We start from the raw sequence: 15,803 nt of genomic DNA on the forward strand, positions 1-15,803 counted from the left end.
TTTTGTTAAATTATAAAATTTACAGGATTCTGTTGCTCAGAAGAAACTCATTGAAAACATAGGGCCAGACTGTGATAAGGAAACAAAGCTATATGTTTCTTAGTATTTGTGGTGTTTCTTTCTTTTTATGTCTTATACAAACCTTCCTACGCAAAAGGGTAAAAGGACGGACACAGAAATGTGGATGCCATCAGCCCCACTTTTGTTTGAAGGTGTGAGAATGCATGAACCAGTAAAAGTGTTAACTGGAATTTAAATCTCACAAATAAGCAGAAAATTTAATTCCTGGCAGACTATATACGGTGTTCACTGAACAATATTAAGAATAAAATACTTCGCAATTTCAGTAAGTTGAAATTTATGGCATAAGGCAAGGAATGGGAGCTACGAGCTCTGTGACTTTGGTAAATTACTTAACGTCCCTGAACCTCGGTTTCCTAATCTGTAAAATGAGGACATGTCTTTTGGAAATGGGAGCTCAGAGAAAAGTCATTTTTTCTTGTCCTAACCCAGGGTTTCTCCACCTCAGCAGTGAGATTTCAGACCAGGTTGAAACGTTGTTGTGGGGCCCTGTCCTGTGTATTTCAAGATGTTTAACAGCGTACCTGGTCTCGCCCCACCTCTACCCTCTGTCAATCTGGAGAGACGCCAGTGACACCTCTCCCACAGACATGAGGCTGTAAAAGCTCCAGACATTGCCAGCTGTCCCCTGGGAGGCAAACCCGCCACAGCTGAGAACCAGTGCCTGAACCCTATGGTTCATCCAAAAAGGATGTGAAAGGAGTGTAGTGGCCCCGCTTCATGGAGGTGACTCAGAAAACTGAGGATGAGGAGCTTCCAGCTGCCAGTGAGTCGCCGAAGTCCTAATTAAATGGACTATTAACAGAGGGCCACAAGGGGCAACCGAAGAGGGTAAGAGGCCGAACGTCCGGCTTCCGAAAATGAAAGAGGCCCACACTATCAGCACTTACACTGCTTCGCTGACTCCTGAGCGGAGCTATTTCCAGAGAAGCGGAGAGCCGGAGGCCGCGGGGAACGCCGCAGGTAGCCAGCCGAGGTGCCGCCCCGCGCCGCCGGGAGGCGGAGTCCCCGCGGGGGCGGTCCTCGCCGCGCCCCACGTGCGAGAGCCCGCCGCAGGCCCCGCCCCGGCCCGCCCCTCGCCCTCCGCCCCCGGAGCGCCTCCGCCCGCCTGCGCGCGGCCCTGCGTAAGCGGCCCGGGGTGGGGCGGAGGCGTTGGCGCTGCCACGTCGTGGTCGCGGCTCGCGTAGCGGCGGCCGCGACGGCAGCCGTGGCTCGGGAGGTAGCGGAGGAGGTGGGGCTGGCGCTGAAGCCGGATCCGGATCTGGTGCTGTGTACCGGGGTGGGTGAGAGTCCGACGGGCCTGGAGAGGAGCGCCGACCGCGAGGCCTCCACGGGTGAGGGAGGCTGGGGGCCGGGGACGAGAGCGGGGCGCGCCGGGTGTCCTGGGGGCCGTCGCGGGCCTGCCTGCACATTTATCAAACAGGTGTGACTGTGACTGCTGCCCCCGGGCGAGGCGAGCTAGGCCCGGGTGGGAGGGGTCTGTTCCGGGAGCCGCGCATTTAGCTTGGCCAGGTCGGTGCACGTGTGGTTGTAGAGCGCGGTTCCGAGCAAGTTGAGCGGACACGCGCCTGGAGCAGAGAGAGGTTAGGGATGGGGCCAGTGGTCCAGCCGCACAGGGCTGCGGGAGCAGGGACCGGGGTCGAAACTAACTCTTCGCTCAGCAGGCTTTAGCGTGGAGGATCGAGACAGTTGCTCAGTCTCTGCTGCCACTGGTTTTGAACAGGCACAAATGCCCCGACCCCTCTTTTACCCGTTCCTTTCCGAGGTGCACCCCGCGGCGGTCGGGAGCCGCATGAGGACATGCTCCTGCTCCGAAGATCACATCCTGCACTGACTAATTGGGGCTTTCACTGCAGGAAGGAGGGACATCCTTTGTCTCTTTTCCCGGGGCTTGTACCCCTAGACACTATGATTTCCCTTATAAGAGGAGCTGATGTTTATGTAAGCCGAACTCTTAAAATTTCGTACAAAATTGAAATGGGCGATTATGGAATTAGTTTTGTTAGGTTATACACTCCTGAACAAATCTTAGAATGGATCTCAAGAAATCATTTAGATCGGTTCTATATAGGCAGAATTCGCTGACATTTTTTAGAATTAGAGCTACCTGTCTGGTGTGATGATGTAAAGATTGGTGTCTATTGAGTATGGTATTTTAGAGCTCAAGATGGGAAAGCAAGATAGGATCCTAGTCCCAATTCACTCATTTGCTGTGTTACCTTGGAGCTCCATATGCACGTTTCCTAATCGGTAGTCTGGGAATAACGCCAGATTATAGGGATCAAATAAACGATCAGAAAATACTTTTTAAAATTCTCAAGTATAATTGCCTAGTTTAATAAATATGGCCAGGCCTGTTAAATCCTCGAATAAAGTGTTCTTTAGATTAAAAACTTTGTCAAATTATTATTCAAATTGTCATGAAATCTATGTAGACAAACCCTAAAGTCTCAAACAGCAAACTTTCCCCCGTTCATCATGTACTGAAGTAATGTAGTGATGGCCCGGTGGCTCTGAACGTATGTTAAGCACTTTAGTCTTGGCCTTGGATTATGCTTTTTAAAATTTTCATTCCCAGTGTCTATTATTACTTGTTGCTCTCAGTTGCTTGCTTCTGCAGCACCTCCTCCCTATTTGTATTTTAGTGTGCTGTGGAAGCTGGGAAACCAAATAGTTGAAATTGTGTCCAAAGAATAGTCAACTGAATGAAAACCTGATGATCCTAGTAAAAATGAGTTTGGTGTATGGTTTTTGTGATATCACTTGTGACGATTTGGCAATCTTTCTTCTTTTGGATTTTCTGAAATGTGACCTTCAAGTAAGTCTTACACCATTTGTTATTCATTCACTAGGCACTCATTGGGCTGTAAGGCATGTATGGGCCTTGTAAATGCGTGCTAACTTGGCAGTTAAATTGGAAAAGTTTTGGAGAAATATTTAGGGAGGGATAGGGTTTATTTTTTGTTTTTTTAAAGATTTTATTTATTTATTTGACAGAGCAGAAGCAGGGGGAACTGAAGAGGGAGAAGCAGACTCCAACTGTGCAGGGCTCCTTGCAGGGCTTGATCCTAGGACCCTGGGATCACGACCTGAGCCAGGTGACCCTAGGGTTTACTTTTTAAAATCAGTCACCCCAGTGATAATGATACTTAGCCTCAAACAACTGCAATTCTATTTACTGAAATTTCCTGGGTTTGCAATACCGTGGGCACCTTAAGATGCTAAAATATTATTTCTTTTGTAAACCAAATTTATTTCATTCCTTTCTAAAATCTTTTGAAATTTGGTATCAAATCACATCCTATTTTAACTTTCTCAGCATATTGGGCACCAGCAGAATTTTACTTAATGGGGATGGAGTAAGATAAAGGAAAGTAACTTTAGGTATGGCTTTGTTTTGTAAAATAGGTCATAAAAACATTTTAATCTAATTGCCTGGTTAATGGATTCTTATTTCTATTCAGAATGCTTTGTTTTTTGTATTTTGACATATCTGATACTCTTATTTTCCAAATACAGTTTATAAGTGTTGCTTTTGACTAAATTTTTAACTTGTATAATTAAGTAGGGAATTCATCTTCACTAGTGCATCTTCAGTACTAAGAGTATAGAATCTGTAGTCATGCAGGAATGGCTGCATAATCTGTGGTAACCCGTGCAAAACACAAATGGAGGGCTCTTTGTTGAAAAATTAAGAATCTCAAAACAGTGGCAGCAGAAAGTAGAACCAAGTGGGGGGCCTTGGGCACTGCACAGGTCCAGTGCCCTTGAAGCTGGCTCTGTTGCCTGGTTTTGAATCCTAACTCTGTTCCTTATTGGCTCTGTTATCTTGAGCAAATTACTGTGCCTGCTTCCTGGTCTGTAAAATGGGGATAATAATGATAGACCTTTCATTGTATTTTTATGAGTTAACAAATACAAAGCACTCCATAAATTTTAGCCAATATTATTTTTTTGATCATTCATGGAATAGGACCATCTGATTAAAGAAAAGCATAGGAAAAATAGTAGTATTTATTGTTTAAATTCATTAGTTAAAGGCTTCATAATCCTAATTCTCTTGTGTACCTCCTCTCCCCTTTCTCTCTTGGAAATTATTAACTGTATTTTGTGTTCTCTAGGCTATATTCTATTGTAAACTTGGGCATCTTCATAGGAAAAAGTAATCTAGTTAACTTTAAATTGTTCTAATGTTCATCTAAATTCCCTTTTGAGCTTTCTTTAAATTTCATGGTTACAACTGTATGTTAAATAAAATGATAATCAAACCTGTTTAAATAGTGTGTTGCCCTGAGGAACGAAATTTTTAACTCTCTGGCTTCTGTATTTAATATATACGTTTTACTTTGTTAATAAATATTTAGCCTGGGGGCGCCTGGGTGGCTCAGTTGGTTAAGCGACTGCCTTCGGCTCAGGTCATGATCCTGGAGTCCCTGGATCGAGTCCCGCATCGGGCTCCCTGCTTGGCAGGGAGTGTGCTTCTCCCTCTGACCCTCCCCCTTCTCATGTACTCGCTCTCTCTCATTCTCTCTCTCTCAAATAAAAATAAATAAATCTTTAAAAAAAAAAGGTAAAAAAAAATAAATATTTAGCCTGTTTATTTGCATACCCAAAAAACAGTGTTGTTACAATGATGTTACTCATCTCATCTTTGAGATGAGCGTAAACCCAAAAGCCTCAGGGATCCAATTATCAGGGACAAACAGTAAAATGCATGCATTAAAGTTAACCTATAAAAAAATCTGTTTCAAGTGGACTGTAAGCTTGTTAAATTTGATATGATTGTTAATCATCACAATTTATTTCCTTATTAGTCTTAGAACCAGGGATAGTGTTTATGGCATAAGATATTTGAGTCATTTTTGAGGGGGAAAAAAAAAGCCCTTTGATATTCTACATAATAAACTATGATTATTTTTTATTCTTTCTTTCCTATCCAAGAAAGTTTCAGTTTAACATAAACATATAACCTGTCATCCTTTTTGCAGCCCCTGTACCCAGCACAGTGCCTGACTCATGAATTAATGATGAAAAATATTAAAAACAATTTATAAACATGAATTTTTAATTAGTTGCTAACTAGAATATATCCCATTGAGCACTTGCAGTGTGCCAGGCACTGTTAAGTGCTGTATATAATAATTCATTTCATCCTTCTAATAATTTCATCTCCATTTTACAAATGAGGAAACAGATTGTCAGAGTTGACATTAGCCATAATCACATTTGACATTTGAACACCAGCTTTGACTCCAGAGCTCATGCTTTTTTCTGTCTTAGGTTTACTGGCTCCACTAATTTTGTGATCTTGGGCAGGTTACTTACCATGTGTTGCCTGCATTTCCTCATCTGTTAAAATGGAGCTAATAATCATCCCTATCCTGTGAGATTGTTGAAGTAAATGAATTAGTATTGTGTAAGGTTCTTTGAACAATGCCTGATCCATCAAAAGTGCTGAACAAATTTTAACTTCTGTTACTACATCATGCTACCTTCCCAAAGCCTCTACTACAGTGCAGCATTACCTATAGGGTTGTGTCAGGAGTTGAACGGACCTTTAAGGAAAAGTTAAGGATTGCCCTTAAGCATATTGTGACTTAGGAAATAGGGAACATAATGGGGGTGGGATTATAGGGAAAACCGTTGTCATTAAATGGACTTTAATTTTTCCTATTTGTTTCCTTGTTTTGTGGTAATGTTATGGCTATATATCTTTAAATTCTTTGTTTCAAAGAAGCGCTAGAATCAAGTATCAAATAGAATAGTTTCCTTAACTGGGTAAAGAGATAGAAATGGAAGTTAGGGGGGGTTGTTTTACAGTCTCATAACAGTTGTTAGGAAGACTCTGTTCTAGCAACTCTGTTCCACAGACATGCCGCTGCTCCCATTTTTATGCTTTATTCTATCCTTATATTTGCTATTTAGTCTGTTTTATTAGACTACACCTAGTAATCTGCCCATTTCTGAGTGTTCAAAAAAGAGGACAATACCATAAAATGACCCTTTTATAATAGCATGAAAAACACTGGCTATTCTTAAGCTGCCTAAATGCAGCTGAGAAACTTACATTATAGATTTTTAGAAAATCTGGTGTGAAAATAAAATCCAACAGATACCTTTAATACGAATCTGTCATAGCTAAGACCAGATATTAGAATGAACGTGGAGAGTAAGTAATCTAAGCCAGTTCATCAATTATCTTCTGTTCATGGTTCATATAAACAAGTAACATACCCAGTAAGTCTTAGTGGTAAGACCAACAAATAATTGTGGAGCCCAGTAATAAAATCCAGTAACGAAAAAAAAAGTAAAAGCTCATGTTAAGTCAGCTATTCACAGTGCTATGCTAGCACCAACCCATAGGAAAAATGTTTTAAGATTTTATTCATTTATTTATTTTAGAGCACGCACGTCAGCGTGGGGAGGGTCAGAGAGAGAGAATCTCCAGCAAATTCCGCCCGGCACAGAGCCCAATGCTAGCTCGATCTCATGACCCTTGAGATCATGACCCAAGCAGAAACCAAGAGTTGGTCGCTCAACCACTGAGCCACCCAGGTGCCCCAAGAAAAATGTTTTAAAATACTTGCTAGAAAATATGGTTTTTAGTTTAAAACTTATAAAGTCAGTCACTTCTTTACTATCTGATGTTCACCGTGAGTTTTCTATTTATCTGTGGTTGTGGCATTTATGTGAGATTCAGGATAGAATGAGTTATCTTGCATATGTGTTCATTTTTATTAAGTAATAGAATTTCTCACTGATCCTAATTCCATATTAAAATGCCTTACCATTTAAAATTGTATTTTAGATCTTACTGCAAAGATGAAACCTGATGAAACTCCTATGTTTGACCCAAGTCTACTCAAAGAAGTGGACTGGAGCCAGAATACAGCTACCTTTTCTCCAGCCATTTCCCCAACACATCCTGGAGAAGGTTTGGTTTTGAGGCCCCTTTGTACTGCTGACTTAAATAGAGGTAGGGACTCAGTTTACAAATCCTGGTTAGAATTACACAGTTGGTCCTTGATAACATGGGGGTTAGGGGCACTGACCCCTGTGCATTTGAAAATCTGTGTATAAACTTTGATTTGCCAAACACTTAACAGCTTACTGTTGACTGGAAGCCTTGCCAATAACAGAAATAGTTGATTAACACGTTATATGTGTTATGTACTGTATTCTTAAAGTAAGCTAGAGAAAAGAGAATGTTACTAAAATCATAAGGAAGAGAACATTTATTAACAATACTGTGTTTATTGAAAAAAAAAGTGGACCCATATAGTTCAATCCTGTGTTATTCAAGGGTCAACTGTAATTGGCATTCTATTTTCTCCAGAAACATAATGGTGCTGATAATTTTAAAAAATAATGTTTGACTTTTGAATTATTTTTTGTACTTAATTTTTTTTAAAGATTCTATTTATTTTGAAGTAAGCTCTACACCCAACGTGGAGCTCGAACTCATGACCCCGAGATCAAGTTGCATGCTTCACTAACTGAGCTAGCCAGGTGCCCCTTTTGTACTTAATTTTTAAAGTGACTGAGACAATTCTAATATATATATATCATGGCTAAGACCAGGTATTACTGTGAAATATTTCAAATGACTTAAAGTACAACAGTACTCCTTCCTAATTAAGAATCCAAAAAGACTTTTCATAAAGGTAAAATTATCATTTATAATGGCACATAAGGAAAAATCTTCTCTAAGAAGCTGGATGGGGAATGAGGGTAGAGATAATATGCCTTGGATAAGTTGCAAAGGTTTTGTTTACATATATTTCTTTTTTTAATGTCTAAATTCTCCAAATGATTTCTTTAAATTTAATACAAAATCAACTTTTTCATTTTTGTAATAAAAAAAGCAACTTTTTCATTTTCTTTTTGGTAGGAAATCTAAAGAAACTAATTTTGGCCAAACTAATTATTCAGCATGTAGAAATTAAGATTCTCAAAGTTCTAAAATGTTCACATTAACATTTATGAAATTAATCAGGAATCTTTAAAAATTAGTCTCAACAATATTGTATATATTTTATTTTAAAAATATTACCATATTTGGCCATAATAATAATCTTGCACCAAAGCATGTATTTGGGAAAATTTGGCATTCCCTGCATCAAATTGAATGCAAATTACATACCTGCTGGTTTTATAAATCTTGAATCATTAAGGGTCTGCACTATTCCAAAAATCTCATGTAGGCAAAAACCTTGGTAGAACCTATTGTTTTATGTAGTGATTATAGAAAGAACAGGTTTCAGTTTAATCTTTTTAAATAATAAAATTAATTTTAAAATGATTACATAAAGTTTTGAAAACACAAGTGTCCATAACCCCACCAGCTTCACACATTGCTTTTTTGATTGATCTTTTATTTGGTCTTCTCATGATTTGAAATCTGTTTTTCAAAACTAGGTTTTTTTAAGGTACTAGGTCAACTGACAGAGACTGGAGTTGTCAACCCTGAACAATTTATGAGTAAGTACTACAGCCTCTTTTCCTGAATGAAAAATAAAGGGAAACAAGATTTTTCATTTGGAGCTATGTTCAGTGTCTACTGTGTTTTTTGTTCAAATAGTTAGAAATTATTCATACAACAATTAGCTATTATTTAAATGTTTAATGTGGCTAACCTGTTCTAGAATCCAAGTGTAGTAATTAACATGTTTTACAAAATACCTGACTTTTAGATAATTACTGTAGCTAGGTGGCAGCTCTAGATTGTTTTATATTGTAGTATTTTTCATGTGGTTAGGTTATTCATGGAAATTTCATCACCAAATAAAAAAGGGTAAGAAATTATGTTCTAAATTTAATTTGTTTATATTGAATTTTAAGATCAACTGGTATCTTCGAATTTATAGTTCAGCCCCCCTTTTTTATATATATGAGAGAATGGAAATCCAGAAAGGTCAAATGACTTAAGATCACAAGTAGTTATTGGTAAGGAAAAGACTAGAACCTTCCTGATTCCATCCAGTGCTCTAACACTATCCTCCTGTTTTCTATAATTTCATTTCCTTCACTAGGTAATTTTGTTTTGTACTCTATCTGACCCTCCCCCAAGATGAAGATCACCATTTTCTGATTCTCATTGTTTTCCTTTATTGAATTTATTTCTTCTTTCCCCTCCAGAACCCTATCTAGAAGAAGACTATGGAAATAAACTATGTGAGAATATTAGGCTCAGTTTTTATTCCTGAATTCCTCTTTGCATGCATATCAGATTAGATGAGAAGCCCATTATTTTGGCAATTTAAGTACTAAAAATCAATTTGAGAGGAAAGTATTCCATCTTTGCTCCTATTCTATGTATGTGACTTTGGGATGATTACTTAGAAATGGGGACATTTTTCACCTACTTCACAAGGTGCTTTCAAAACAAGCAAAACTGAGGACTCTGTTTCTTAAAAAGCAAGTCATGGAGTCATTAAACACTTCAGGTCACAAAGGGAAAACTGAAAACTACTTTGTCAAAATATTTTGAAGCCCGAAGACTAAAAATTACAGAATGGAGCCATGTAAACATTCTTATAAAATTTGCAGTTTTGTTCTATTCAAATATCAAGTGTAAATGTTAATTTGACTTTAAGTAATGAAGATATTAAAATTCATTAGTCACAGAAGTGGCAACATCTACAATTTATTTGTATTATAAGTGCTGTATTATAAGTGCTGTTCACCTGTAATAGCTGTTAATAGTTGTACTTTGCTAGCAGACTTTTAAAATGTACAGACCATATTTCCATTGATAATGATTGGTGATGTTTTAATCACTTGGTCATTAATATTAATATTTTATATTTAATGATATTAATATTTTCTTAAATCACCATGATGAAAGAACTTTAAATATTCAATATGAAATAAGCTAATCCTAGTATTTTTATGGCACCTACTAAAGTTTAATGTCTACCACATAATACTCTTCCAATTAATACACAGAATCTTTTGAGCACATGAAGAAATCTGGAGACTATTATGTTACAGTTGTGGAAGATGTGACTTTAGGACAAATTGTTGCCACGGCAACTCTGATAATAGAACATAAATTCATCCATTCCTGTGCTAAGGTATGTGTTCACATTAATGCTTATGAATAAAACAGGTGTTTTCTAGCAAAACTGACTTTGAGTTTCCATTAGACAAATCTATTTTCTCACTGCATTTCATTGTAAAATGAGAGCTGTACTGCCCTGAATAAAGCTCTCAGAAATCACTTAGTAACATTTTCCCATTGTGTTCTGGAAATTAGGAGGAAGAAAATGTATTAATAATCTGAATTGTTTGCTAAAAATTTTTCTGTAAGGTGTCAGATTTGGTATAGTCCTAGAGAAACCAAGTCAGCATCATAAAATTTGGCAGTAATGATTAGAATACCTGATGCTATTTTTTACACAATACTTTGTATATAGATTAACACAAATTCTCATCAGTTTCCAAGGAGTTAAAGGGTTTAGAATATAATTGTCCTTGAACAACATGGGAGTTAAGGACAGACCCACCCCCACTTCCTGAAGTCAAAAATCTGCATGTAACTTGACTTCCCAGAAACTACTAATAGCCTACTGTTTACTGGAAGTGTTACCAACAACATAAACAGTTAACACATATTTTGTATGTTATATATATTGTATATGGTATTTTTATAATAAAGCTAGAGAAAATGTTAAAAAACAAGGAAAATACACTTACAGTATGGTATTTATCAAAAAAATCTGCATAAAGTGGACCTGTGCAGTTCAAACCCATGTTGTTCGAGGGTCAACTGTATTCTCTAATTGTGACATTTCTAATGCTCGTTCACTACTTGTGACTCACATGAGAACATAGGTAATCAGTGAAAATAAGATAGGAACACTTGGAATGTATTCTGTGAAGTATGAATTTTGGTGGTGTTTACTAGAAATTAATAAATTGTATTTGGATGTTTGAAATTGCTATTAAGCAAGGAGTAAGATGGTGTAGTATGAACATGCCAAGATTACATTTTGGTGATGTGGATTCTGAAATCTGCTTTAAAACAGTGGGGTGCGAAGATTTAGGATATAGACAAAACAGGATTAGGTCATAAATTGATTCATTATATTATTTCCTCCATAATAAAAAAGGCTTGCATTTTGGTTTTTGAAGTTCGTTTACAAAACATTTATCTATGAATTATGTCACTTGTTGATTTAGCTAAAAACAAAACTACATGCCTAGTCCTTTAAACATTGTAAATATTTTCAGAGAGGAAGAGTAGAAGATGTTGTTGTTAGTGATGAATGCAGAGGGAAGCAGCTTGGCAAACTGTAAGTAGGCAGAAACAAAGTATCCCTGGTTAGATACTTTCCCTGTTTCTCGTAATAGTTTCTTGCTATTTGTTAAAAGATGTTTTCCTGTTTGAAGTTCTTTTTGGGTGTCACTAATTAGGCTGACTCTGTAGCTTAAACTAAATTTAATGAAGAAACAAAGTATTTATATGTTTTATCATATAAAGGTTTAGAAATTGGAAGTATACTGTTTTATAGACTGTAACATTTTTATTAACTTTCACTTTTAGTAACAGTATTCTCCTACTAGTAGGAAACAAACTTTGGCTAAGTGATCAACCCATCTCCCAGTCATATTTAAAAACAAAGGAAATGTTCTGTCTTTTAAGTTTTTGAAACATATACTAAAATAGGTTTTCCTGTATAATCCTCTATGCATTTATCTAAATCTTTTAAAATAAATTCAAGCTTCATAGGTTTATTGCCTATTTTATAAGCTAGAACTAGCTTAATACCATCTCTTCTGAGTTTTAAGGAATTCACTCAAATATTAAGTACCTGCTCTGTGCAAGATATTATTCTTATATTATGCAAGATAATAAGGTATTTGGGATACATCAGTGAACAAAACAGACCAGCTTCTAGTATTCTAGTCCACTTAATTTTGTCATATCTTTTATAATTTAATAACTTCAGCCAAGATGTTCTGTCTTCAAAATGATACAACTTTTCAGTCTATGCAAACATGAGAAACCCCCCTGGGCAAATTTTTGTAGATCTTTTCTGTTTTTTTGTCTCCCTAAGGCAGAATCACTTTTTTTTTTTTTAAAGATTTTGAGAGAGAGCCAGCAGGGGGAGGGGCAGAGAGAGGAGGAGACTCCCCGCTGAGCAGGGAACCCAAAGGGGGACTCCATCCTAGGACCCTGAGATCATGACCTGTGCTGAAGGCAGATGCTTACCACACTGAGCCACCCAAGTGCCCCTAGAATCACATTTTTTTTTTAAAGATTTTATTTATTTTATTTACTTATTTGAGAGAGAGAATGAGAGAGAGCGAGCACATGAGGGGGGAGGGTCAGAGGGAGAAGCAGACTCCCTGCCGAGCAGGGAACCCGATGCGGGACTCGATCCTGGGACTCCAGGATCATGACCTGAGCCGAAGGCAGTCGCTTAAACAACTGAGCCACCCAGGCGCCCTAGAATCACATTCTTATACTGGGTTTGGATTCTTTAAGGATTTGAAAAATGTATCCTTTTTTGCTTTGTTTCTATTTCATATTAATTAGAGCAATCCAGAGTTAATCTGATATATGCTTTCACAAATATTAGCTTTAAAATGATAAAGAACAAAGCCATTATTTACTCATTTCATGTGGGAATGCTGACTGTTCCTAAGTGGTCTGAATAGATTTAGGAAAAAAATTTAAAATTTTGGCCATGTTTTTTAAAAGATTGACAATCTCTAGTGTTAAAATTAATATTAAACCTATTTTTAAAGAGGGTTTAGGGTGAATTTAGTATTGTCCTATTTATTAATGCACTAGTGATTACTAGATAAAGTATATTTGAAACAGTAAAATGCTTTGGGTGAATTAAATGCTTTTCCACTCAAAATTTGAATATTTAAATGAATACAGTGAGAAAGGTCATGTTCTAAACCTGTTTCTAATATAAATTTGATGTTATTTATGTAATTTTTATTCATTCATACTAAGTTACTCAAATGCATTTTTATTAACAAATGCTCTATGCTCCCCCCCGCCTTTGAATTTCAGGTTATTATCAACCCTTACTTTGCTAAGCAAGAAACTGAACTGTTATAAGATTACCCTTGAATGTCTACCACAAAATGTTGGTTTCTATAAAAAGTTCGGATATACAGTATCTGAAGAAAACTACATGTGTCGGAGGTTTCTAAAGTAAAAATATTTTAAGAAAGACATTTGTCAAAAGAGCTAATGCAACAAGGCGATACTCTTCCTAGAGTTAAAATACTTTGTTGCTGCAACCCAGTGACCTCCATAAGTACTGGATTGAAAGAAAACATTGTAATACAATAAATATAATGACATTTAGAAGATTACTTTGGGCTCGTGGGACATGCCGTGAGTTTAGATTACAAATGAGTATTATAAAGGAGATGATTTTTAACCAAAGGAATATATTTTTAACTTGAATCTTTTCTTGCATTGTATTTTTCTAAAGTTTGCTTCATTTCTTTGTAGTTAGAGTATAGGTAGTAAGGAGTTCTGTGTCTGCTATCTGTACTGCTTGTTAAAAAAAAAAAAGCATACCATGAATAAGGCTGTTATCACATTCATAAAATGAATATTTTGTTTCAAAGAAACACCAAAAACCACTTAGGAGTGTTATCATTTTTCCACATATCATGTGAAATTGGATAAGATGTAACTAAATGTAGTCCAGTCCAACATCTGTTGATCCTAATTCTATATCGGTAAACAACCTGGTCAGCCTTTTAAAGTAGAAATGAAAATTATAAAATGTAACGAGATTCAAAGTAAAGCAATCTAAGTGCACATCTAAAAGTTTATATAATTCTTACGCAGATAAGGTACCACCTGTCTTATGTGAAATATAATTACTCATTTGTTTAAAATACCTAAGAGCAAATATAAGGTACTTTTTAACAGTGAATTAACAAATCTTGGTACATTACGTATTTCTAACCTGATTTCTCATCATCGATGTCTAAAGCCTTTCTTTTGAGTAACATTTTTATGAAAAATAAATGACAAAACTGAGTGGAATATTTAAATATGTATCATACTGCATTTGTTACATCCTTAAAATGCTGATGGAAGCTTTTCTATTTACTGTGATTGTCATGGTACTATTATTCTGGTCACTATCTTGTTTTGATTTTATTTATTTTAATTATTTTTTCAAGTTGAAGGATTCAATATTTTATTAATTGTTCTGATCTTTTGCATTCCATGTTACATTAAACCTGTTCATACGATGAAGTCTTTTGTTAGAATTCTAATGTCTTTGTTTTTCTTGAGTTCTCAATTGAACTCTTAGGTCACATCCTGGTTCATAAGATTTCAGTTTTGTGTACGCTTTGTAAAATTAACTGGGAAGATAAAGACCAACCACTTTTTATCCCTGATTCACACCTACCTCAACTGGATTTAGGATTTCTCCTTGCAGTAAGCTACAGTTGGCTTTCTAAAACAACAAAAAGCCTTCACCAGTAGAGGGTTCACTACTTACCTGCTAACAACCTATGCATATGAAGTGATCTGTCTCTAGTGAAAGCAACAAACCTGCTTTTTGCCTTTTCAGCCAGTTTTGCCATTTCAGGAGTCCTACAACTGTAGCATGACAGTAGCTTTATTAGGTACATTCTAGTAATTAAAACCCATGTTAAAAAAGCGTAACAGAAGGCAAAATTAAATGCTTTATCTTTCTCATTTCTGAACAATTTGAAGTAAAACTGTCTACAAGGTTAGTATTTAAATAAATCTCTTTAGTGTCCTTAAGGTCTTCTCTTAAATCCTTCCTACAGGAAATAGAGTTATAAAGTACAGTAATAAAAATTGTGTCGTTGAGCAAAATGGTGATCTATATTTAGCTTTAGTTAGCCAGAGTATGTTTAAAATTTTCTAAGCCATAATGAGTAAACTTGAGTACAAAAAAAGCTGCATAAAACATTTCATAATATATAAACTATATATTCACATTTTAAAGCATTTGTTTTTGAAAAGGTAGAATGAAGTGACAGCTATGATTTTTATCATGCCTCACATATTTTGTTTATTTGTATTTCCCTGACTCTAAGATGCACTTATTTTTCAGTAACATTTTAGGAATCAGGATGCATTTTATGATCAGTGGCTTGCCACAATTTATTCAACAATATTTTCCCTTTTAGTGGTATGTAAAATAACAGTGTGGTGATAGCATCTTGGATTTGATGAAAAATAGTATGTAGGTAGGCTGACAGGGAAGATGGTACTGTCAAAGCAAGAAGTTTTTTTTTTTAATGGGCTAGAAGCTGTTCTGTGGATGACCTATATACCCTTTCCTTCAGACACGAATTCCCTCACTTCCAACTCCAAATATGTTCAACTAATCTCAGAAATATTCTTGAGCTAAAATTCAGGCCTTGTCTGGATTACTGATCATATTATTTTTGTGTGTGTGACCACAGAGTTTTGGAAAATACTCTTAAGTGCTTCTCAACGTCCACTGTTCATTCATCCTGGGTTACTTTTATCTAAAAGACAATAATCTAAAGAAGTTCTGAGGCATAAACAGTATAAATGAGCATTTCAATCTTTTTGAGGTATAATGGCACAACAGTTTTAATACAACCACCAGTCTTCACAAAATAATTTTAATACTTTGTGCCTGGGCTAGCAGCATCTTGCACTGTGACATTCCTATACATACATAAGCATTTTATCCAAGTACAAATGTTAAAAGCAGAGTAACTTA

General features: G+C 36.5%; 1 protein-coding gene across 4 annotated transcripts; it reads left to right on the forward strand.

Moving 5' to 3' along the window:
* Window positions 1-1,203: 1,203 nt before the first annotated feature.
* On the forward strand, window positions 1,204-14,331 carry GNPNAT1 (glucosamine-phosphate N-acetyltransferase 1). 4 transcript variants are annotated; one of them, XM_034992834.1, is made up of 7 exons: window positions 1,206-1,360; window positions 2,727-2,899; window positions 6,890-7,057; window positions 8,500-8,562; window positions 10,030-10,157; window positions 11,317-11,378; window positions 13,115-14,331. In XM_034992834.1, the coding sequence occupies exons 3-7, from the start codon at window positions 6,904-6,906 to the stop codon at window positions 13,260-13,262; spliced, it is 555 nt and encodes a 184-aa protein (XP_034848725.1). In that variant the 5' UTR covers window positions 1,206-1,360; window positions 2,727-2,899; window positions 6,890-6,903; the 3' UTR covers window positions 13,263-14,331. The 4 variants fall into 4 exon arrangements, with proteins under 4 accessions (XP_034848727.1, XP_034848725.1, XP_034848723.1 ...); XM_034992836.1 differs by lacking the exon at window positions 2,727-2,899 and having other exon boundaries at window positions 1,204-1,415; window positions 6,890-7,015; XM_034992832.1 differs by lacking the exon at window positions 2,727-2,899 and having other exon boundaries at window positions 1,206-1,415.
* Window positions 14,332-15,803: the final 1,472 nt, after the last annotated feature.

This window comes from Mirounga leonina, unplaced genomic scaffold (genome assembly GCF_011800145.1).
Source record: "Mirounga leonina isolate KUSES-001 unplaced genomic scaffold, KU_Mleo_1.0 Mir_82, whole genome shotgun sequence".
NCBI lineage: Eukaryota > Metazoa > Chordata > Mammalia > Carnivora > Phocidae > Mirounga > Mirounga leonina.